The sequence below is a fragment of the Trematomus bernacchii genome, unplaced genomic scaffold (genome assembly GCF_902827165.1).
Source record: "Trematomus bernacchii unplaced genomic scaffold, fTreBer1.1, whole genome shotgun sequence".
In the NCBI taxonomy this organism is placed as follows: domain Eukaryota; kingdom Metazoa; phylum Chordata; class Actinopteri; order Perciformes; family Nototheniidae; genus Trematomus; species Trematomus bernacchii.
The window spans coordinates 4,179,147-4,202,712 of NW_022988007.1; the positions used below are offsets into that span (position 1 = coordinate 4,179,147).

The 23,566-nt window shown below is 41.5% G+C and overlaps 1 protein-coding gene across 3 annotated transcripts in view; it reads left to right on the forward strand.

Moving 5' to 3' along the window:
- alcama (activated leukocyte cell adhesion molecule a) overlaps positions 1-23,566 on the forward strand; it is a 60,352-nt gene that overhangs the window by 34,223 nt on the left and 2,563 nt on the right. For all 3 annotated transcript variants that reach the window (XM_034117325.1, XM_034117326.1, XM_034117327.1), the window contains exons 3-13: positions 1,413-1,632; positions 2,414-2,478; positions 5,344-5,431; positions 6,056-6,226; positions 7,328-7,452; positions 7,762-7,894; positions 8,634-8,746; positions 8,985-9,108; positions 9,920-10,041; positions 19,591-19,720; positions 20,711-20,737. In XM_034117325.1, the coding sequence (XP_033973216.1) occupies positions 1,413-1,632; positions 2,414-2,478; positions 5,344-5,431; positions 6,056-6,226; positions 7,328-7,452; positions 7,762-7,894; positions 8,634-8,746; positions 8,985-9,108; positions 9,920-10,041; positions 19,591-19,720; positions 20,711-20,737 (1,318 nt within the window). The remainder of the gene's footprint in view (positions 1-1,412; positions 1,633-2,413; positions 2,479-5,343; positions 5,432-6,055; positions 6,227-7,327; positions 7,453-7,761; positions 7,895-8,633; positions 8,747-8,984; positions 9,109-9,919; positions 10,042-19,590; positions 19,721-20,710; positions 20,738-23,566) is intronic.

Genomic DNA, 23,566 nt, shown 5'->3' on the forward strand with positions numbered 1-23,566 from the left:
AACATTCATTTTCCATGTCTCTCTCCTTTCCATAACCTGCACCCTCTCTTCCATCTTCTTTAGTCTCTCTGTCTTCTTCCTGTTCATTACTCTCTCTGTCCTCTACTCTTTCTCTTTGTTCAATCTCTCCCTCGTTGTTCACTTTCTGCTCAATCCTGTCGCTCCTGCCAGTGAATTCAAAGCAATTCAGCAATTTAGTTCATTTCACTTGATTGTTTGATTTTTTTTTTAATTTAAATCTGTTTTGTTTGATTCTCAAAAGAGAACAAAGATGTAAGCAAATTGTGTTTTATACAATTGTATGTTATTATGACATCATAACTGCAATAGATATATGTTGTTTTAAAATTATGCCTATTGTCTATATTGTAAATGAAGACTATTGTTATAGATAAATAGATAGATGGATAGATGGATAGATGGATAGATAGATAGATAGATAGATAGATGGATAGATAGATAGATAGATGGATAGATAGATGGATAGATGGATAGATAGATGGATAGATAGATAGATGGATAGATGGATAGATGGATAGATGGATAGATAGATAGATAGATAGATAGATGGATAGATAGATAGATAGATGGATAGATGGATAGATAGATAGATGGATAGATGGATAGATGGATAGATAGAGAGATAGAGAGATAGATAGGGTTATTAAGCCTACATTCTTTTTGTGTGACTGTACCTGCAGTTCCTCCCTGACTTCCATCACTTTCTCTCTCTCTTTCTCTCTGTCCTGTCTCTTCCGTACCAAAGCTGAGCTTCGACTGGCGTAGTCTTTTCATTATATCTGAGTCAGTGTAAAAAGAAAACAATACAATGTTATATCTTCAATGTTTTACTCAAATTGAAATGAAAGAAAAGCATTACAACGTTTGTTAAAAGGTAATCCTTCTGACATTGGATGAATGTAATTAACTTTAGCTCTCTAGCTAGTTTATTCACGCAATGTAAACCAAAGTATAGCCTATGGCTGCAATATAAGTTAGTGTGCATGTTGTCGGACGTCCACTGACTAACCTAGTGCGTTCACACAGGATCTGCTGGTCATATGATGTCCTGTGAGGAACAGAAACACAAGCAGCCCACTGGACTCAGATCTCTAGATACCTCATCACTCCTCCGCTGCTCCGATACAAGTCCGGGCTGCGGTGGTTTGTTGATATATGTCGTCTTCTTCTGTTTGCTTTAATCGAGGCTACGTAGTTATGCAGCGCCCCCATCGTCAGTAAATGGAAGTACTACAAAGAACCCCGTTTAGTGCAATTATTTCACAAGTTTTGTTATATACACAGCTCGGAAAAAAATGTCCGAGGTCCGGACCTCGGTGACCTCAATGGTGGATACGGCCCTGTACAGATCTACAAATGACTAAAGCATACTGTAATGTGTTTGGATTCAGGAAAAAGATGATGGCACTCCTGGAGACCTGCTGATCCAACAGGCCCGCAGCAGCGAGGCCACGGTCCAGGCCACGGACCAGTACGCCCCGCGGGTCAGCATCAACCACAAGCTGAGCCTGCGCATCACACAGGCCTCGCTCAGAGACCAGAAGACCTTCACTTGCATGGTGGTGTCCGACTCCAACCTCATGGAGTACCCCGTCACCGTCAGTGTGCGCAGTAAGCCCAGTCCTGACTCACAGCAAGCATTATGTTGTTCATGTCAACCTGAAATCTGTCTGCAGTGTTTCTCCATCCATCCATTTTGTTTAAAATAAAGGCATTGCACATCATTTGAAAAATTAAGAGAGTAGAAAATAAACAAATAGAAAATATATAAGTTGACCGTGAAAGATACTAATCTGTAGACTGTCTGACAAATAAACACAATTATGGGCAGTTATAAATTAGATCAAAGCATGGTTCAACATATAAATACCATTCCTTTTATCAGTACTATTATAATTATAATATATGTGTACATTTTCTATTACGTAACAGTGCATTTTCATATGGAAATTATATTATTATTTTAGCCTTTTCTTCTCCTAAAACATGCAAAAACTAAAATATGGGTCAACGTTCACCGTACTACATAGATGTTCTGGCAATACATTTTTTAATTTGTATATGTCCCTTCTCTTTGACTTCAATATTCAGTGGCACACATTTTAGATCCCAGTGATGATGGCAATGTGTTTATATCTCTGCACTAATTGAGTGTGTCCGGAATGCTGCCAGATGAATGTGAAGCAGCATCACTTGTGTATCATTTCCTGTGCTAAAAAGATAAATCATATTACATGTATTTTGGCATAATTACTAGGAAGCCACTAAGGTAAACAGAAAGTCATTAGCTCTGACCTAAGTCCAAAAACAAATATGTTTGTGAAGACATAAAATAAATGTTGCCACGACTTTGTGTTATTCTGAAACCTGATGGTCTGCCTTTGTCTTTCAGAGGTGCCGTCTTCAGTTCAGATCATGGACCGCTCGGCTGCGCTGCAGAAGGACAGAGCCACTGCAGTAAGACTCATGCTTTGTGTTGTTCTGTTCACTGACGTCATGTGTGCAGGCTTTTCAGGAACTGCAGTACCTGTAGTGGGAGCATTGTACATTGAAAATATGTACATATTATTTGATTAAGCTCGTGAATTCATACTTGTTGCATAGTGGTCAGAATGTTACATAAAACCAGTTGAGAGTATTGATGAGTTGTGGCTTATAGACATCACACATGAATATATTTCTAACACATTTAACTAAGTGGCAACACTTTACTTTGCTCTATAATACACTTTAATGTAGTTGTTATTCTTTGAATGACATTATACTGTTTTATGATTGTTCAATACATGTTTAGATGCTGCATGTAAATGCTCATTTGTAAGGTGTTTGGTTTTTAAAACAAACCCCAGAAACAATAAATGAATCCATATGCCAGGAGTCTGACATGAAGACACACTGTAAATGAGACCATGTGATACAAAGTTGTTGGATAGGAGTGTTGGCAGGACCCTCTGTGGGTGAGGGGGTTTTGGCTGAGGTTAAGGGTATCCAGCACACAGGACAGTGTGAAATGAAAGCCATCGTAATTTGTCAACAGAGGGAAGAAGAGGGTCTGCTCAACAACACATGCACATCCACTCCAATACATGCATTCCCTCACACTGCTCTCTTCAGCTCTCTCCAGTTGCTCTGATCCCTTTGATTGGCATTTCAACTGCTCAGTGATTGAAACAACTCGTGTTGAGAAAACAAAGGCCAAAGCAGTGTTATTATTTGGATATCTTGAATGGTGATGTATTACCCGTTTCTGCAAGCATTTCTGCTGCATGTGTGTCTGCATTGCCTTGTGTTGAAAGGTGCTATATAAATAAACTTGCCTTGCCTTGCCTTGCTTAGCGTCACCACATTACTCGCTATTGTGGAAATTGGAAATGCCAATGATGTCGATTTAAACTCGTCTCAAAGCCTGAGCACCTAGCAGCTGACTATTGGTTCTGCAGGCAGCACGCTGTCTGCAGTCCAGTCCAGGAAAGCTTTAATGTCCTAGTCACAATTTGACCTAAATGACTAATCAGACCTGCCAATTAAAATGTAGGTTAACACCATATGTAAACATTGGAATTGTAGCATGTGTTTGATGCTGACAGCAGTCCTGATGTTTATCAGTAAAGATAAGTAGCAGAGGTGTGAAGGGATCACTGCTTTGTTATATATGCATGGCCGTCTCATGTGGAGATAAACTTCAGACGCCTACAGCAGGAGATTGTTTGTTTGGTTACAAAGCTAAGTCAATGTAATGCTACCCTATGCACTGAGTCTTAGGCGCCGTTTACACGAGGAGAAAACTGCTTGTATCTGCATAGTTTCGCGTGCGTATAGCCCTATTATTTACACGAGGCCGATAGAAACTGACCCCACAAACGATAACGGGTCCCAAGGTGGATAGATTTGCAAACGAAACGCTCTGGGGGGTCAACCGAGTCCGTGTAATCGCCTCTATACGAATATTTCCTGAAAAAATAGCGATAGCCCCACCTCTCCCCACCTCTCCCCACCTCTCCCGCTCACTGCTGTAGCAACTATCAAAAATAGCTGTGTTAATTAAACGCACAAGGGGTTCTTGAATGAAATAATATTATAAAAGGCAAACCAGAATTGTTAACGCCCAATATACTCCTTAAACAAAATAAACAGAGTCAGATTTCATGCATTGATCCATTATATTGACAAAGGTGCGATCTCACCCGGTGTTTGTAGAGAATATCTCTCTTTCTGAGCGCGTCCTCTCCACGGAGACGTGCTTCTTGGTCGGTCGATGCAATATCCACAGATTCGGTTTCTTTCAGTTAACTTCCCTGTTGCATTTATCCATATGCTGAGGAAATGACTATATCCCGCTGAATACCAGCAATCGCCACACACTTCCTCCTGTCAGTAGCTACTGCTAGTGCTACTGCTACTGACCATGCTACAGATATTAGTGCAAAATCTACAGCTCCTCTACCACAACCATCAGCAACAAGTGGACATGGAGAATTACATGAACTACATGTTGCTAAATACACCGCGGGGCATAAACAGAAGGGTAGCCATGGCAACATTGCTGCGGGGGCTGCTGGGCTGCTCTTCTTCGCTGCTTTTGGTGTATTTTGTGGCGGAAGTTACAGCGCCACTTACAGTCCTGGCATATGTACTACAGCGTTTCCAGCGGCCTCGTTTGAACAGACACGTTAAATGAAACGAATGCATGTGAGCGGAAGACTTTTTTGAATACGCATACTGTGCATAAACGCAAACGTTCCCGTGTGAAAGAGGCCTTAGGCTGGTGCCCCACGAGGATGCATACGGGAAAACGCATACACAAATGCTGTCCATATATCCATTGTTGTTTTTATACATTTCTTACATGAAACCTTTTTCTAGTGCTTACATCCTGATTGCTGAGTCAACAATAAAGCAGTTTGGTGTTTATGGACGTTGGCATGCGTATTTGTTAATAGGTTCATGTGTGTAGCATTTTTAATGGCAGTGTTTTGAAAATGGCAAACCAGTGAATATGTCAGATTTCTGTGTCTTACTTGGAGAACCGTGTGCAGTGTTTTGCAAAAAGTGCCAAGTTGAATTGCAAATTGGGTGCAGACCTGAAAATGTGTTTAGAGTTTTGAGGACTTGACCTGAGGTTTTGCTCTTTGAGTGTGAGTTTAAATAATTGTGCTTTATGTGAGATTTTAGTGTGTTAGCAACTGAAAAAAACTGTAATATATAACACTTGCAAGTAACTTTCAAGTCCTCTGGCATCTGCTTCTTAGCATTTACTATACATGATGAAAATCCATTTAAATATACTTGCTTTATTACTTTATATCTTATTGTTTTGTTCAGGTGGGAACATGTGTTGCAGCAGATGCAAACCCTGCAGCTACGATCACGTGGAAAAAGAACGGAAAGCCCTTGGTAGCTGATGGGAAAAGTAAGTCACACAAAACAAGATGCCAAACGTAAAATCACAATGTTTAGTTTTTACCCAGAAGGACAATCGTTTTACCAGGAGATAACAGACACATCTTCCTTACTTGTCACTGAAGGATGCAATAATAAACATTTGAGTGGGATCAATTTTTAGGTCAGACAGTCAGGGGGGCAGTTTGATCCCACCCTCTGCTGTCACCATGTTGAAAATCATGGGCAAGATACTTAACTCCTGTAGGCATGTCTTCAGAATTCAGTGTATGTACGTCACTATATATATTTAGGAGCAGCCAATGAACCTGACGCTAAATGCTAAACCTTTATCGCTAATGCTAATGCTAGTGTGTGTGTGTGTGTGTGTGTGTGTGTGTGTGTGTGTGTGTGTGTGTGTGTGTGTGTGTGTGTGTGTGTGTGTGTGTGTGTGTGTGTGTGTGTGTGTGTGTGTGTGTGTGTGTGTGTGTGTGTGTGTGTGTGTGTGTGTGTGTGTGTGTGTGTGTGTGTGTGTGTGTGTGTGTGTGTGTGTGTGTGTGTGTGTGTGTGTGTGTGTGTGTGTGTGTGTGTGTGTGTGTGTGTGTGTGTGTGTGTGTGTGTGTGTGTGTGTGTGTGTGTGTGTGTGTGTGTGTAGCCGTTCTGATCACTCCCAGCATGAAGCTGGATCCAGCTTCAGGCCTCTCCACCACCTCCTCCACCCTCCAGTATGCAGCTTCCAAAGAGGACAATGTCTCTGTCTTCTCTTGCATGTCCACACACCAGCTGGCCAATCAGGAGGCTGAGCTGGAACCCTTTGCCATTCACTGTAAGTGCAATACAGCACCGCATGTACCACATTTGAGAAATGTAGTTAAACGCTTTGTGTTAAATGACTGACGTGATGAATTGAATGAAATGTGCTACATGGAGTGTCTGATAGGCCAAGTCCAGCACTCATTTCAGAAGGATATGGCTAGTGTGAGATATTAAGTGCAGTAACAGTTTGCCACTGCCTGGAACAAAAGGGCCTTTTGGTATACTCATGATATTTATTTTAGATTTGATCAAATATATGTACAATGAAAGGGGAAATAAAGCTCTGAAACTCTTCTTATTCACCTCAGAGACCATCATCCAGAGTAACAGTAAAATAATTTAGAACAAAGAACTCCTACAATCTTTTCTGACATCAAATCCATAATCAACTTTTTGTATTCACAAACAAAACATATAGAGGACACTTTGCCTGATTCTATCTCATATACCTCAGATGTTACAAGCACACTGTGTTGGGTGTGTAAGACTTTTCCAGACGTGATAGAGCTCCAATGCTAGCTTGCGATAGCTGCAAATAAATGTACAGGATTGAAGAACTTGTTGTGTGAGGCAGTTGATCACCAAACTGTGAAACTGTCTCGTCTCTGGCTGTGCAGAGCAGATGGAGTCTTGTTGAGTAAATCAGAGCCCTTGGATCTTGGAAGGCCTTGGCAGGAGCAAGTTGGTGTAAGGGTCTGAGAAGAGGGGCAGTCAGAGGCATCTTCATCTGTGGTGCTACACTAAGTTGTTCTAAATTGATTTTGAGTTTTGGTAAATAAAGCCCTTTTTGACCAGAACACTGACTCTGTGTTTGACCACCAGTTTTCTCTTGGTTGCCCGGTCCTTTTACAGTGGGATACATTCTACTTTGAGAGCTAGTAAGGCGACTGATTTCCAGTTTATTTCTGTGTAGGGTGGTCTACACACTTTGTTGATCAAAGGCTGATGCGGGCACCTTTAGAAATGTGATCAAAATGTTTTTGTCTGTTGCATTTATCTGGATTGTTGAGTTGATCCAGTTTGAGGGAGATTTTCTTTGTCAATGTCAAGCATGCATCTTTTATTTTCTCTACATTCACTTTTTCCCATACTCACCCTCTGAACCTCTTAGATCCATCAGAGAAGGTTAGCCTCCAAGTTCTGTCCAAGGTACCGGTCGTAGAAGGAGATAACGTCACGTTGAAGTGTCACGCTGATGGAAACCCCCCCCCCAGCTCCTTCGTCTTCCACATGAAGGTCAGTCATGCTAAAACCTGTCTCCAGGACACTCTGGACTTACAGCCACTCATTACCACTGAACCTACAGTATATTTGAGTTCTACTCCTTTGTAATGATCACAAACTTAGAAAAAGATACTATTAGAAATGAAAACTTTGATAAAACTGTTCAAATGCAAATGTAATGATTGCACTTTCCTAATTATGAGTTATTGCTTTGGATGTAAAAGTCCCCCTCCTTCCTATCTTCTTTCTGTCTGATATTCTTTCACTACAGCAGAATCTAACGTTGTCCTTTACCCCCTCCGGCTCTTCTCTCTCCACCAGGGCCAGAAAGCGCTGGTGAACAATTCGGACACCTACACGCTGACGTCCATCAGCAGAGAGGCTGGGGGGGAATACAAATGCTCCCTGGCTGACAACGAGAAAATGGAGTCCTCCCAAAGCATTGTTGTTAGCTGTGAGTACTATGAGCTTCAGCATGCTGCACCACAAAGAAGACAAATCCTCCAACCCCCCCACCCCCAGCTCTTTCCACCTTGAATGAACTTTCTTAACTTCCTATATATGATCAGGCAATTTTATTCACTGTTAATAAAGTCATGGGAGCAGAGTAATTATAATCTAATTTATACCCTGAGAGTGCAGCTTGGCAGGAAGGCAGATGGGTGAGGGAGCAGAACTCATTAGAACATTCTGACAGAGAGTGAGTCAAATGTGAGGAGGATCTAAAACAAAGAAGTGTTTTATAGCCCCCCCAACTTTTCAGATCACTTTGTGACGAGGAGAAAAACACAGTGTTCTTTTTTAGCATCTCTTGAAGTGATTATTATTATTATTTCATGATCATAGTTAAACACTTATTGGATATACACAAAATTCACATGACTGATGTCAATAGTATATTTCAAACATTTGGTAAAAAAGCGTCACTGTAGCAACGTTTCTCACACTCATGGAGCTCTGCCACTCAAGGAAGTTATATCCAACTTTGTAGGACACAATACTTGTTAGTGGTACAATTCTTTGTTGATTTGGGTGTTCATATGACATTTCTCGACAAAAAAAACAACAACCTTTGAACTCTTTAGAAGGTTGACATAAAAATGAAATATCAGCAGTAAAATGGTGTCTGTCAGTGGACCTGGTGATAAGAGGCAGAATAACTCAACAGACATGTCCTCCTCCTGTCCTCTCAGACCTGGACCTGCGTCTGACCCCCTCTGGGCCCGTGCGGAAGGCAATAGGGGACAGCTTGTTGGTGAAGGTGGAGCAGAGCGCCTCGGGTGAGGCTCAAGTGTCGTGGATTAAGGTAATGCTGCTGGGGTTTGGTTAATGATGTATGGGGTCTATTTAATAGACTATAAAATAATGTCACACATGCATTGTGGTTACTATATTTCTATTGAAATAACAACTTCTTGAATAAAGGAAATATAATATTCATCCACATACTGGGTTAGAGGGCATAAGTTGAAGACACTGGCCTTTATATCAGAGAAACATTAGGGTGCACGTTGCCCCTATTGACACAGAGAGACTGTTTTCAGAATGGACAGAAAGTGAAGCTGCCGGAGTTCACCAGGCTGACGTACGCTGATGCAGGAGTGTATGTGTGTGAGCTCTCCATGCCCGGCCTCACGCGGAGCCACAGCTTTGAGCTGATAGTAGAAGGTGAGTTTTGGTGTCTGTGTCACACTCCACACCTGAGTGGAACATTTAAATACATTTACATGTATATACTCTTATGTTAAAGGGGACCTATCATGCAAAATGCACTTTTGTACGTCTTTTATACATGAATATGTGTCCCCGGTGTTCCAGGGAACTCACCAAGTGTCAGAAAACACAACCCTCTCTATTTTCCTCCATACCCAAATCTCTAAAAAAGGGGCTGCAACGGATCTGATCAAAACGGATCCAGATTTGAACACTGTCCTGACGTCAGGACGGTGGCGCTACGGCTATTGGGCCAACTCCACCAATCAGGAGGAGACAGCCACGGCCATTGCCGTTCGAAAGCGCTGGAGACGCTGTAGTACATATGCCAGGCCTGTAGATGGTGCTGTTCTCACTGAATCTGCCCTTGCAAAAACAGAGCTAACATTTTTCAAATTGAGTGAAATGAGGCATGGCTAAAATGCATGATCTGTTTGGTATTTTGAAAAAAAAAAAGTATAAATATGCCTTATATAGGTATGGTCCTACACTATATTATTCAAATATAGCATGATAGGTCCACTTTAAGTCACACAATCCAATTTTCTTAAGAGAAAGAAATCTGCCAGGATGGGAATTCAGTTATTTGGTATTACTGTATCCCTACTCTGCAATGCATCTTTCTCTCAGGACTGAGGTGCTTTCAATAATTGAAACCCATAAGTACACCCAGCTTCTAAATCATTTTTCTGGAAAGTACTGGAAGTCATTAAATTGTTCCAACTAGTGTAAATCCCATCACCCATCTAAACTTTGTTGTTAACAGGAAAGCCAGAAATCACGGGCCTGAACAAACACCGCCCTGATGGCGCCAGCTACAAAGTTCTGACCTGCGAGGCAACAGGAGTTCCAGAACCCAGCTTCCACTGGAGCGTCAACAGTACGAACGTAAGTGTGTGTGTGAATCAGGGTTCGAGTTATGTGGGAGCCAATGGGAGCTGAGCTCCCATAATGAGGGGTCTGAGCTCATATGAAAGCAGTGAAATCATACATCTGTGGGGGTCAATGTATTAACATTACCAACAACCATTATTTTAATCACAAATAATGCATGTGTCAATGTAATGAGTTATTTACGTTAACGAGGTAAATAGGCTAAAAGAAAAACATGTTTTCCAAAAGAACTACGCATCTTATTCTCTCTTGAATGACAATATGCCTGTACTTCACCTCCAAGGTGCGCAATCAATTATTACGCAATCTATGCCTGTGAGCGTGCTGTGCCGAGATGATGTGTTATGTGGTGTGCGTAGTTGAACCTGTGTGCGTGTGTTAGTTTTAAAGGGTGAAGGGCCGTTATACCCCCTGGTTCACTTCTGATCTGGCAGCCCTCTTACGCAAGAGGAATCTCCTTTGGGCTGCTGCGAGGAAGACAGGCTCTGAGGCTGACTGGCTTCTTTTTCGTCAACTACGTAATCGCTGTACTGCTTCCATTAAAAAAGCCAAAAGCGATTTTTACTTATCCCAGACCACAGACAGTTTGAACGATCCTAGGAGATTTTGGCATGCCATAAAATCCCTCTCTGCCAGCTCTCGCTCCTTAGAGCTGCCTCCAAACATTGTTGTTGACTCCACCCCTGTGTCAAATAAGACAGAGATGCTTAATTGTTTTAATAAACATTTTATTGCGTCCAGTTCCTTGTTTGACACATTATCTTTTGGTAAATCATCTCCCTCCATCGCCAATAGTCATGCCTCCAGTAGCCACACTTTCTCCTTCAACCCCTTCAATGTTGGGGAGGTTTGTAAGACTCCAAAGGGCCTAGATACCAAAAAATCAGCAGGCCCGGACGATCTCCCCCTTATTTCTTACGGCTAGCTGCAGATATTATAGCCAAACCACTGTGTCATGTTTTTAATCTTTCTATAACAAACAATGTCATTCCAGATGTTTGGAAAACTGCAAATGTTCTCCCCTTATTGAAAGGTGGTGATCCCATGGTGATGAATAATTACAGACCAATTTCCAAGCTCTCTATTTTAGCTAAAGTACTTGAAAGGCTGGTGAATTATCAAATCAAAGAATATTTAAGCTTGAACAACATTCTATCTCCTCACCAGTCAGGCTTTAGGAAGCAGCACAGTTCAGTAACGGCTGCTTTGAAAGTAGTGAATGACATTGTTGAAAGCTTGGACGCAAAGAGCTACTGTGCTGCCCTTTTTATAGACTTATCCAAGGCTTTTGATACTGTGGACCATGGCATTCTATGCCAGAAGCTATCTTATATAGGCCTGTCTGACCAAGCTGTTGGTGATACTGTGGACCATGAAGTTATCTTATATAGGCCTGTCTGACCAAGCTGTTGGTTGGTTTGAAAACTACCTTTCGAATCGCAAGCAATGTGTAAAATTCAGCGGTCTCTCCTCAAGCTTTCTTAATGTGCCCAGAGGTGTTCCTCAAGGTTCGGTCTTGGGACCGACCCTTTTTACTATTTATATAAATGATGTGGGTAAAAGCATTGATGCCTCTGTACATCTATATGCAGATGATACTGTTGTGTACTGTTGTGCTAGCACTGTTGCCCTTGCATTTGAACGTCTGCAGTCTGCTTTTGACCCTTTTCAGTCACATCTGTTCCACCTCAGGTTGGTGTTAAACTCAGATAAGACAAAAGTCATGTTGTTTTCCAATAAGAAAAGGTTACCAACTGTTCTTCCCTGCATCATGTCTGCACAGCATAACCCCATTGAAGCTGTTAACACCTACAGATACTTAGGCATCACTATAGATGAAAATCTCTGCTTCAAACAGCATATTGACAATCTCTTAAGGAAATTGAAATTAAAACTGGGATTCTTTTTTAGAAATAAGGCCTGCTTCTCCACAAGTGCGAGGAAACGGCTTGTAGCTGCCACATTTTTGCCGCTCTTGGACTACGGGGATGTTGTGTACATGAACGCCTCAGCTCACTCCCTTCATCTGCTGGACGCTGTCTACCATGGGGCTCTGAGGTTCATAACCAACTGTAAACCCCTCACACACCATTGCACGCTGTACTCTTTAGTTAACTGGACATCATTACCAATGCGCAGATCACTGCACTGGTACAAATTCATCTATACCGTCTATGCTTGGACTGCTGCCCCTCTACATATCCACTTACATATCACACAAACGGTACAGCTATAGCCTACGATCTCAAAATGACATCACTCTGTCCGTCCCCTCAGTTCGCACGGTGCTTGGGAAAAAAGCCATATCATACTCTGCCCCCTCGACCTGGAACACACTTCAGCAGGAACTTAAGCTGACCAGTTTGACACCCATCACAGATTTTAAACTAATTTTAAAAAAGCTGGAGAAATCATCTGTGGGTGTTTGCACCTGCTATATCTGAATACTGTATGGATTTCGGTGACTGCTTTTTTTACGATGTTGTATTTTGTTGTTGCCTCTGTGTTTAGTGTCCTGTCTGTCTGTAACGTTGTGTGGTAGTGTTACCACTGAACAGGTCTCTCTTGAAAATGAGACCTTGTGTCTCAATGAGATTTTAAACCTGTATAAATAAAGGCTAAATAAAAAAATAAAAAAAAGACCCCCATAAAGCTCAGATTATAACTCGAACCCTGTTGTGAATTAACCAATATCACAAATGACCCAGGGTCTTCACAGTGTGTAGAGCAAATGACAACAATGTGAATGATTCAGATTCAATTTCTTTTTCAAGATGGTTCATTATCATAACATATACACGGTGTTAAAATGTAATGTATGATGAACTTAGATCACAGGGTCCTCAACAGTGCAATTACAAGAGTTAAAAAAAAACACAAAAAAAACCCAACAACAATAAGAATGTTAAAAAGTCTTATGGGATGAAACTCCCTGAGTCTGGTGGTTTTAGTCCTGATGCTGCGGTACCGCCTGCCAGACGGCAGCAGACAGAACCTGAGCCGCTGGGAGTAAAGGTCCTCCATGGATGGCAGCTCCGTCTTGGTGATGTTCTGTGCAGTTTTCACCACCCTCTGTAGATGTATATGGAAAGATAGGGCACCTCTCTAGCTACTAGTCCACTCAATGTTTTTTTGGTCGATCGGGACTCGAACCTGTGACTCTTCGGTCCCAGGGGCTAGTTCCTACAGACTGAGCCACTGTCGCCCCAATTGATGTGCCATTAGGCGCTTTCACACCGGAGTACTTTTACCCGTACTTTTCCCGTTTAGTTCCGTTAGTGCCTGGAATTTTGCGTTCACACCAAAAAGAGAACTTAGTTCAGAGAACTTTTACCCCCATGTTTTGTGCCTGCTAGAGAGGTGGGACTATCCTGGGGAGAAAAAAGTACCAATTTCGATTGGCTGGGCGAATTGTATGGGATTAGTTTTGTTTCATAAAGATAAAGCAACACTTTCTCAGAATCAAGCAAAACTAAGACTTTAAAGGTAGGGTAGATAAGTTTGAGAAACCGGCTCGAGATACACTTTTTGTTATATTCCATGGAATGCTCTTAACAAAAAATCCATAAAAAAATGTAATCTGTGGAAGCCGTAGTACTGTAAAAAGCACGACCAATCATTTTAGCCGGCCCGGCTAAAATAACTGGATGGCCTACCTGCCTGTCAGCCTTCCATCTGTGCACAAACTTATCTCGTGCCCTCATTGGTCATGTGCGCGTTCGTGTGTGTTGGAGGAGGGGCTCTGTATTTTTTCCGGCTGTGTATTTTCAAATTCTAGCGCACTCGAGCTGGTTTCTCCAAAATTACCTACCCCACCTTTAAGAGAAAAAAAACTGAGTCAAGTAAAATAAATGTCATTTAAAAAATAAAACTATAAGTTGCAAACAAATCATTTGTGTAATCATGTAAACTATAAGTCTTTTTTCTTTGTTTTAACATATCTTTTTGTTTGCAGTTCTCTTTGCTTCTTTCTCAATGATCAGACTTTCGCTCTCGCTGCAGCTCTTCTCGTTTGCGCTCCTTCATTTTTTGTTTTTGATTTTGACACAAACCTCCCAGGTGGGCGGGACTTTCAGGGGTGCGTCCCCATTGGCTACTCAGTTTTTGAGTGACAGCCCAATACACCACAGATCATACAGTGCAACTCATGCAGCAAACTCCAGAGTCCACTCGGCCACGTTAGTGTTGGTGCCTCCTGGGGAGTTTCATGAACATATCGGACTTCTCTTATGCTGTGCATTATACTTGTGTTGTGTAGTTTATACTTTATTCCAACTTTAAATATTTTAATATCTGAACACGCATTTCCCAATTTGGGATCGATAAAGTGTCTGTCTGTCTATTTATTTATTTTATAGATAAAAAACACTATGTATTTTCAAGCTAAAGGTGATACACAATATAAACTGTAAACTGTTATCTTTTCAAAGACATGTTACATTTCAAAAGCATATATTGCTATGTTTAGGACAAACAATTAAAGACTGCTTTAATTGAACAAATTCTACAATATAAAAGTGGCAGATTTGCTTTATTAAACAGACCAGACCTAGGCTGCATACCAACACAATTAGGAACATGCTCACATCTTACTGTGTTGGTCTAAAGAGCTGAAGCATTCATACACAATGGATAAAAACTGTGTTGTCTCATTCTATATCCTGTGAGAAAATGATATACATTTATCATTACAAATTCAACATACTATTCCTAGCCTGAGGAAGATCTGAATAATCAACAGGTCTGAATGGAATCTCTAACATTTTCATGTAGAATAAAGACTAAAGAGTCCATCCATCTTCTCCTGCTTATCCGTGGTCGGGTCGCGGAGGTAGCAGTTCCAAGACAAAAGAGTGATTATACAAATTACATTTATTGAAATTTGAACCAGAAGATGAAGTGTCAAAGAATGTTTTAAATAAAAGGACATAAAACAAAAAAGGTGGATAATAATAAAATCTATTAAATGTATATGTAAAGACATTTGGTCAAATGAAATGACACTGAGCCAGTGATAACAGCTACGCCCAGCGTGGATGAAGCTGGTGCAGGTCTTTCTTCATGCCCCCCCTCCGTGCTGTCCCCTCAGAGGAAGTGGGAAAACGGGATAAGACCTCTGGACACCACGCTGTCTCAATGATCCACTGTTAATATGAGAGGAAAATAAATGTTTTAGGAAATGAAATATATGAAGTCAACAAATAAAACACAGCTCAGGGGCATCATGGACGGTAGGTTTTCCTACAAAGTTAACTCAGCCTCCATTGATTTTCATATCAAATTAGCATGTTAATAAAATAAGCTATCATGGCTTATACTTGCATATCTAAACAGAATCATGAAAGCCTGTTGGTAGTCAGGCACACGAGTCCGTTTGAGTGTGTCTGAACTAGGGGTTTCACCAACTAATCGACTAGTCCACTAGTCAACTACCTCTACCACTAGTCGGCGCTGTAGGCCCTAGTTATCTAGTCGTGAACAAAATGGAGGCAAACGTGAGAGATGAGGATGCCGACATTGGCGCTGAGGTGCTGCAAAATGCTCCAGCAAAACACGTCCGACATTCAGGGGTCCTCATCTTATGCGCAAATGCGCCGCACCTATGCACTCTACAGTTTCAGTTTTAGCTCCGGCGCTAAAAATTCACGAGCGTGCTCCACTAGCACCCCACCTTTGAACAGCTGTTTGGACCTCATTTCGAGAGCAACAAGAAAACATGGGTCAACAGTGGCGCGGATGAGCTACGGCAGGGGTACTCAAACTTTTTTATTAAAGGTCCACTTGTGAACTTTATACAAGGTCACTGGTCCGGATCAATAGAGTGGCGAAGTCCCTCCCCTTCCGGTGGACCTCCATGGGACCTTATTTCGGAAAAATTATGTATTGAAGTCAATGGAGAGAGAAAGATTATCTTTCGATCCCGTTTGAATTGTGCCACGAATTACACATATGATGTTTGTCAATTTAAAAGATAATTTTGCAAGTAAAAAAAAAAAAAATGTGTCGTAAAACTGTGAAGTAACACATTTGTTTGTGTGAAACGCTCAATGAACTACATCTCTGGTCAACAACACACGTCACCAAGATGGCCGTCACTACTGTCTTGTCAACAAAACGATTGACTACCCTCACTATCACCACAATGAAACACGTCCTGAAGAAGGTCATGCAAAGCTGCCTGCCTGCCTTCCTTTGATTCTCTCTGAACTGCCTGGTCGTTTTAATGTTTAATGTCAACCATTTGTGCAGATAGCATGAAGTAGAGAAGATCGCCGATGCTAACGTTAGCGTTAGCATTTCTCCCCCGGGCTTAAATTGTGTATTATAGAATGATCACACCGGTGACAGTACTATTCAAAGGGTTCACGAAATATGACTACTACTCTTACTGTTTAACATTTTGTGTTACTTAATGTTACTTCATGTTAAGGCTAATAAAAATGACAAGATATATAGATAGATTATATCTATATTGCGCTGATCTTAGGTATCTGAATGGTGGAGGAAAACAATTGTGACATCACTTACGCGACTCTGGGATTTGTAGTCTTTCTAGTTACGTATTTTTCATAGTCTTATATTTCAACAGTTTTACGACAAACTGTGACTTTTTTGACATGGAAATGATTTTTTAAGATTGACAAACATCATATGTGTAATTCATGGCACAATTCAAACGGGATCGAAAGATAAGTTTTCTCTCCCCATTGACTTCAATGCATAATTTTTCCGAAATAAGGTCCCATTACCCGGAAGTAGGTGGGCGTGACTTCGCCACTCTATGCCAGTAAAGTCACCCCCCCCACCCCTGAAACGAAACTGAAATTAAGAAGCAGTTTCTTATGGCGCGCTATGCATGGGGCCCCCTTGAGGGGGTTTCCCGACATGTCGTTGCAGTAAATGAAAGGGTGTACCATGTTGTCGTTGCTGTGGACCTTCTTAATCTACCTTCTTTGGGGGCCCCCTTCTGGTCCAAGCACTTGCCTGCCTTGTCTGCCTTGCCTGTCGGCAAACGGCGCCGCTTTATACACTCACACATTCAATACATACATACAGTATGGTGGCTTGGCTGTTTGTCTGTAGCCAATGCCTTGAACCTCGGCAAAAAAGGCATTAGAAGCATTAGAAAGTCAAGGTAAACTTGCGGTTAACTTGTGGTCTGCAATGAGTGTCACGCTCGCGCACACAAGTAAATATATATGCACGTTCATTCTCACGCGTCAGACACAAGACGCGCGTACACAATGATGTACATTAATTTATCAGAATCAGATTATTAGTATTTTTTAATGATTTTTTATTTTTATATAATGGGACACAGGGTTCGGTCCGGATTGATTTGCAGTTCGGTCCGGATCCGGACCTTGGTCCGGAGTTTGAGAAGCCCTGAGCTACGGGATTACTCATATCCCATATCCCCACAATGGATAACCCTCTGACGTGGTGGGCACAAAACGCGAACCGCTTCCCCCGTTTAGCCAAGCTTTCCAGGAGCTACCTGGCTAGCCACCAGCACCCCAAGTGAACGGATGTTTTCCCTGGCAGGCAACACTGTCACCCGACAGCGGTCAAGCCTCCTTCCCTCACATGTTGATGCTTTGGTCTTCCTTAACGCAAAGCAAAAAACCTGGAAGGGTGGACATCGTTATCGAGGAGGACAGTGACAGCGAGTAAAGTGTTGCGCAAAGCGCACTGGATTTACGTTGCATTTATGTTCTTAACAGAGTTTTTGCAGTAGATTTGGTGAGTCCAGTTACTGTTTTTTATTTAACCCAAATTAAAATGCTGCTTTGTTACAGTGTTTAACGTAACTGTATGCATTGCAATACAAAATACAGTTTTACACCTCTCTTTGTGTGTCTTTATTATGACGTAACAACTAGTCGACTAGTCGACTACTATTTTGAAAAACTTGTCGACTAGTAAATATTGGTAGTTGTGAAACCCCTAGTCTGAACGCTCACTCACTGCTAGCTATGAACTGTTAGGCTACTTAGCTTGCATTGTTATGGATCTAAAGGTAGCAAAAGCTAACTTTCATAGCACAGCTTTTCTTTACTTCTCACTTAAAGGAGAGGTGTCATGGCCATTTCCACGGATCATAATTCCATTGTTGAGGTCTACTAGAATAGATTTATATTGTGCAATTTTCCAAACTCACATTGGTTTCTCATACAGCATCTCTCCAAACTCACATTGGTTTCTCATACAGCATCTCTGTAAACTACGTGTATTCACTGAATTTCACTCTCTGCCTTTAACGGCTCGTTGTAGCTCCAATAGCTCCAGCCCCCACCCTCCCTGTGCGCACAGTGTGCTCTGATTGGTCGGGACGTTGTGAATCGCGCTGAGTTCCGTGGAGGTGTTGTTTCCTTGTTTAGGATACATAGCGAAACACAGCCAAACTCATCCTGAGCACACACAAAGTCACAGCCGAAGTAAAAACAATAAGTGTGGCTTGATATTGAGTAAGAAAAAGGTTGATAAACTCTGTGAGAATGGGTCTGCAGAGAGAATCTCGCCGCGATCCCAACTGTCTGTTATCAGCCTGCAGCCAGGGAGGAGAAATCAGCAGAGCTGCCTGCACTGAGTGTGTGTGTGTGAGGAAGTCCGTGGATTGGTCAATTTGGACCAATCAGCGGGGGCTTAACGTAACGGCTCCGCGGACGTAACGTAACGGCTCCACGGATTGGTCCATTTCGTTCCGGGTACCGCATGACCTTATCGCGTCATAGCTCTGGGCGTGGCTACTGGGTATCCCTACGTAGCGATACCCAGGAAGTAAACAATGGACAATGACGTATCTCCAACGAGGCGTTTTGGGGAGGTATTTTCTGTGTTAGAGTTTTACTCGCTACAGGGTGTACTTTCAGGGTTTTTGACTCTGCAGACCGTTTACATGCATAAAAACCTTCATAACACACAAGGGGACGTGTAATAACCGGAAAAGCATGACACCACTCCTTTAACACAATAAAGAAACAGACCATATAGTACAGCACATACTTACATATATTTTCACTTATAATAATTGAAATGCTGGTTCTTCTGGGGGTGTTCTATCCACGCTCAGCTACCGCACCGCGGTAGAAGCTGCTGGGAGTCCCAGCAGCTTCTACTGAAGCCAGTCCCCAACTCCGGGGACTTCCGGCCGGGGACTCCGGGTGGCAGTATACGCCGTGAAGTTGTTTGCGGCCTGCCAGTAAACCCAAAGCAGAAGAAGAAGAAGTGACGTCAGCGGCTTCATTTGCGTAATCTTCCCTCAGGGAACTTATTCCGGTGTGAACACGATCGGCTCTTTATTTCCATGGGGGTACTAAGTGCTGGGAACTAAGTACGGCAAAGTACTTGTTGTGAAAGCGGCTATTGTGACATTTGCAGTACTTTCCTCTCATGATCTGCATTCACATTTACATTTCTGTGTAGGCCTACGTGTGTGAATAGACAACTTATTGTACAGCTAAAGAGGCTGTGTGAGATTTTTTTTCTCAGAATATGTTTATAGTCTCTTATCCTTGTACTTGTTTTTTGCTGTGCCTTCAGGAAGAGAGCTCTTACATCAACGGCAAGGCCACCCATAAAATCAGTGTGATCCCCAAGCTGAATCTGACCGTCACCTGCAGCGTCAGCAACCGGCTGGGAGACGACACCCTTACCATCAACGTTTCCTCCGGTCAGTTAATGCATCGCTGGGCTCAGAGTCACTTGAGAACAATGAGAGACCATTAGTCTAACAAAACTTAATTTTAACTCTGTGATTTAGTTGCTCCTGCAATCACTGAAAGTTTGCCAAAAGATAAGATAAAACATCAACGATTCAAGTGAAAACATCAACACAATGATATGGACTGTAACAAAGCATCTGCACAGAAAGAAGGAATTAGCAGTTGAATGGTTTTATAAATAAACAGATAAGAAATATATTGAATCTGATTAAAGCACAGCTGGAAGGGAGCATGACGTTCAAGCAAAAAATACAAAAATAAAGTTATTTAAGGATCCTCCGGAGTCTAAGATTACCACTAAGCAGTGTTTGTGGAGATCGGGCTGTTACTCACAGCACTTGAATGTTCAATTCGTTTTTTTACTTCTCGTTGAGACCACTGTTTCAGTTGTTACATTTTCAATAACACAATTTTTTTTTGCTGAATCTAACAGGTGCAGAATGTGTTTATGTGGAACCTTTAAACCAGGGGTGTCAAACTCAATTTCATCGCGGGCAACATTAGCATTAAGGTTGCACTCAAAGGGCCGGTTGCAAATTTAAGACTATATAAATATACATATATAAATATATAATATATATTAAATAATGTATTATATTATATTATTGGCTCTGCATTGGATAATAATCCAATCAGTCCTGGTAATAACTTCATAAATAACTACGTCTGAAAGCAGAAGTCTAGGGCACATCATTGAAAGCAAATATTCAACAATTACATCAAAACTTTTGAAAGAACATCCATAACATGAATCTGTTTGCAACTTATATATATCAATATTCCAATTACTTGTATATAGACTATTCTGCACTATTTCTATTTTTTTTCTATTTAATGCCCATATTTATTACAGAATATATTTGGCTTTCCGTTTTTTTGGACATTTGTTTTGCTTGTCTTATTTTTATGAGTTCTAATTTATTTATGTTTGATTTCAGTTTTCAAGGAGGAAAAGAAAGAAACAGGTAAGATTTTGTTTGCTTTGCCTTTATATTTTACTTTTCTTTTTAATAATTAAAAGGTGTTTTCCAAATATATCAAGCCAGACCTACCACCAGAAAAGCACTCAGCACTTCCCCTGCGCACACAGCCTCGTCTCAGCTGTCCGTCCTCATGTTTTATCTTGAAACTGGCTTACAGGCATATCTGTGAAAAGTAATGAAAACAGTCATCAGACCGAGTCATGTGACACGAAATTAGCTCAGTGAAGCTGCTGTAGATACATATTCATTTGGATTATTTGTACACAGTGTTAAATGAGTGATCATCTTCCTGTCAGCTGATTATTGATGTGCAGCTGCATCTAACCTGGCTAGAAAGGAACATTGATAGTGAGTCAAAATGTCCTCTCCATTAAAGGCAGCTCTTTGTGGAATAGCCTCCCAACTCAGATACAGGATTGTCCCACTCTCAATAGTTTCAAAGGCCAACTTAAAGAATGGATGAGAAACAAACAGACGTGTAATCACCGCTAACTGCACTTTAACACAGGGGTATCTCCTCTTGCACTTTAGGTAGCTCTTGTATCATCTCTTGCACTTAATATGTCCTAGCTGCTACATTGTGCTGCCATGTGGTAAATGCTTGTGTGCTGCTCTTGCTCTTTTTGCACTTTTTGCATATCATGTATTTGTTTTTGCTATGTGTATAATTGTCATGTTCTTAAATGTTTTATGTGAGGGACTGCGGATGGAAATTAGCTCCAAGCTAAAATCCGGCATATTTCCACTATTTGCATTTTTTCGTTTTAAGTGTTCATTAATGTGCATTGTCCCTGCTAAATAAACGATTAAATGAAATGAAATTAGTCAGACTGAGGCCCCCCAGGAGCCTGACTTATGGCGCATTTCCACTACAGCGCGGTTTAAGCGTTTGGTTGCGTTTCCACTTAGCGTAGTACCGGCTAGCGAGTACTATTTCACAGTTTTTCTGGCCCCATAAAATCGAGGTTCTTTCCGGGCCAACAACCAGGCTGAGTCGGGCTAAGTATGCTAAACTAGAGAGAGAATCGCTGGCATGGGGGCTACAACTACAACAAGATGAACATATTTTACCTGATTTAATTGTAATACACGCTTCAAAATGATGCCGAAGTAACAACATACTGATACCGGTTAGTAAAAACCATGAATTAATGCTTTGACAAGTCTGCAGACAGACGGCAGGTGAAAAACCTTTTAAAATGCGTGTGTTCTAAATGGAGATTGGCTAAGCTAACGCAGTATATGCTCCGACCGTCCACACTCACAACAACGGCCTATACAGACATAAATAAACCAGCGACTGTATTCACCATGACACAGGCAGTCTGTGGTTTGTACTTGTTTAACTTTTGTCTAGTTTCTGAACAGATATGAGGAGCTGTGAGCTCTGAGTGCTAACAGCTAACGACTGTGTTGTTTTTCTGGGGTTCTCATTGAAGATGACGTCACGGCTCCGCCTACACTGCGTTACTATAGATACTACCCCAGTTCATAAACTGTAATGGAAATGCGCCATAAAGTGAGCCAGTCCTAACGAGGCCTAGCCATACCGAGCGAGGCCGAGCGAGGCCGTGTAGTGGAAACGCGCCATTTGTTGCTTCAGTATAAGCTTAAGATAGACCTTTATTGATCCCGCAAGGGAAATTCAGTTTTCCCGCCGTTTTTTTTATTTGTACAGATACAACACACACAGTCATATGCACGCATACACATGTATTTTGAGAGGCTCCAGGTAGGGTGACCAGGTGCCAACAAGCCACATGTGGGACAAATAGGACGTTTTTGCGGGACAATGCAGGGCATGTTACTGCGTTGCTAAGAGCTAGATTAGATGTTTATAGAATGTCTATCTAACCTTTATTAAGAATAAACATTTCTATGAAACTATAAGCTTATAAATATTAATAACAATGCCACAAACTATGCAAGTGAAGGAATTAAATATATTTGTTTGTAACAAATTATTATGACCAGAAAAAAATGACCGGATCTAGTTTACTGCCACAGTCTGCAGACCTGTGCATCCGAGTGCTAAACGTTTATTAAATCAGATGCTGTTACCTAATCTCTTTTGGTTTCAGGAGGAATATATCCATAGATCGAGAGGGGGGGGGGGGGGGGGCGTGGTAGAGCAGGATCGTGACTGTTAGCGCCGGAGCCTCGCTGCGGGGAAACTGTGGCGCGCATAAGATGCAGCCCCACACCATAGACTGTATATATAAAGCCCCACACACTCTTCGTGTTCTGCGTGTAGGGAGGGGCGGCCCTGCCCATAAGTTAATACATGTATCTGTTGCAGTGGCAAGCCGTGGCCTAAGATATTCTAAAAAATAATATTTTAAAACCTTTGCAAAAAAAACATTTTTTTTTTAAATATTTTTTTAGTTATATTTTTCATTAGTTTTATCAAAATAACTTGATTTAATTGTATTTAAAATAACATTTCCAAAGAAATAAATCCTTCGAATCTGCCTGTTCAGTTTCTGTTGGAATGTGAAGGGTTAAATGCCGTCTCTGCGAGTTACTGTGAAGACGGGAGAGCTTGTTGGTCCCTCTGTACATTCACAGAGGGCCAGCTATAGTAACTCAACGAGAGAGTAATGTCAAATGACAGTACAATTGACCAATCATATCTTCCCTCTAAATGGGTGGGCTTTATTTTCGCTGACTTTATGACAATTTCCGCCCGCTGTGAAGTTTATGCATGTGTATAAAGTGGTGCAGTGACGCGTCCTAAAACCCGGAAGTAAGCTGCGCTCGGGTTCCCTCGACACAAAAGCAATGGGATTTCTCCATAGGGTTTTGGAAAAT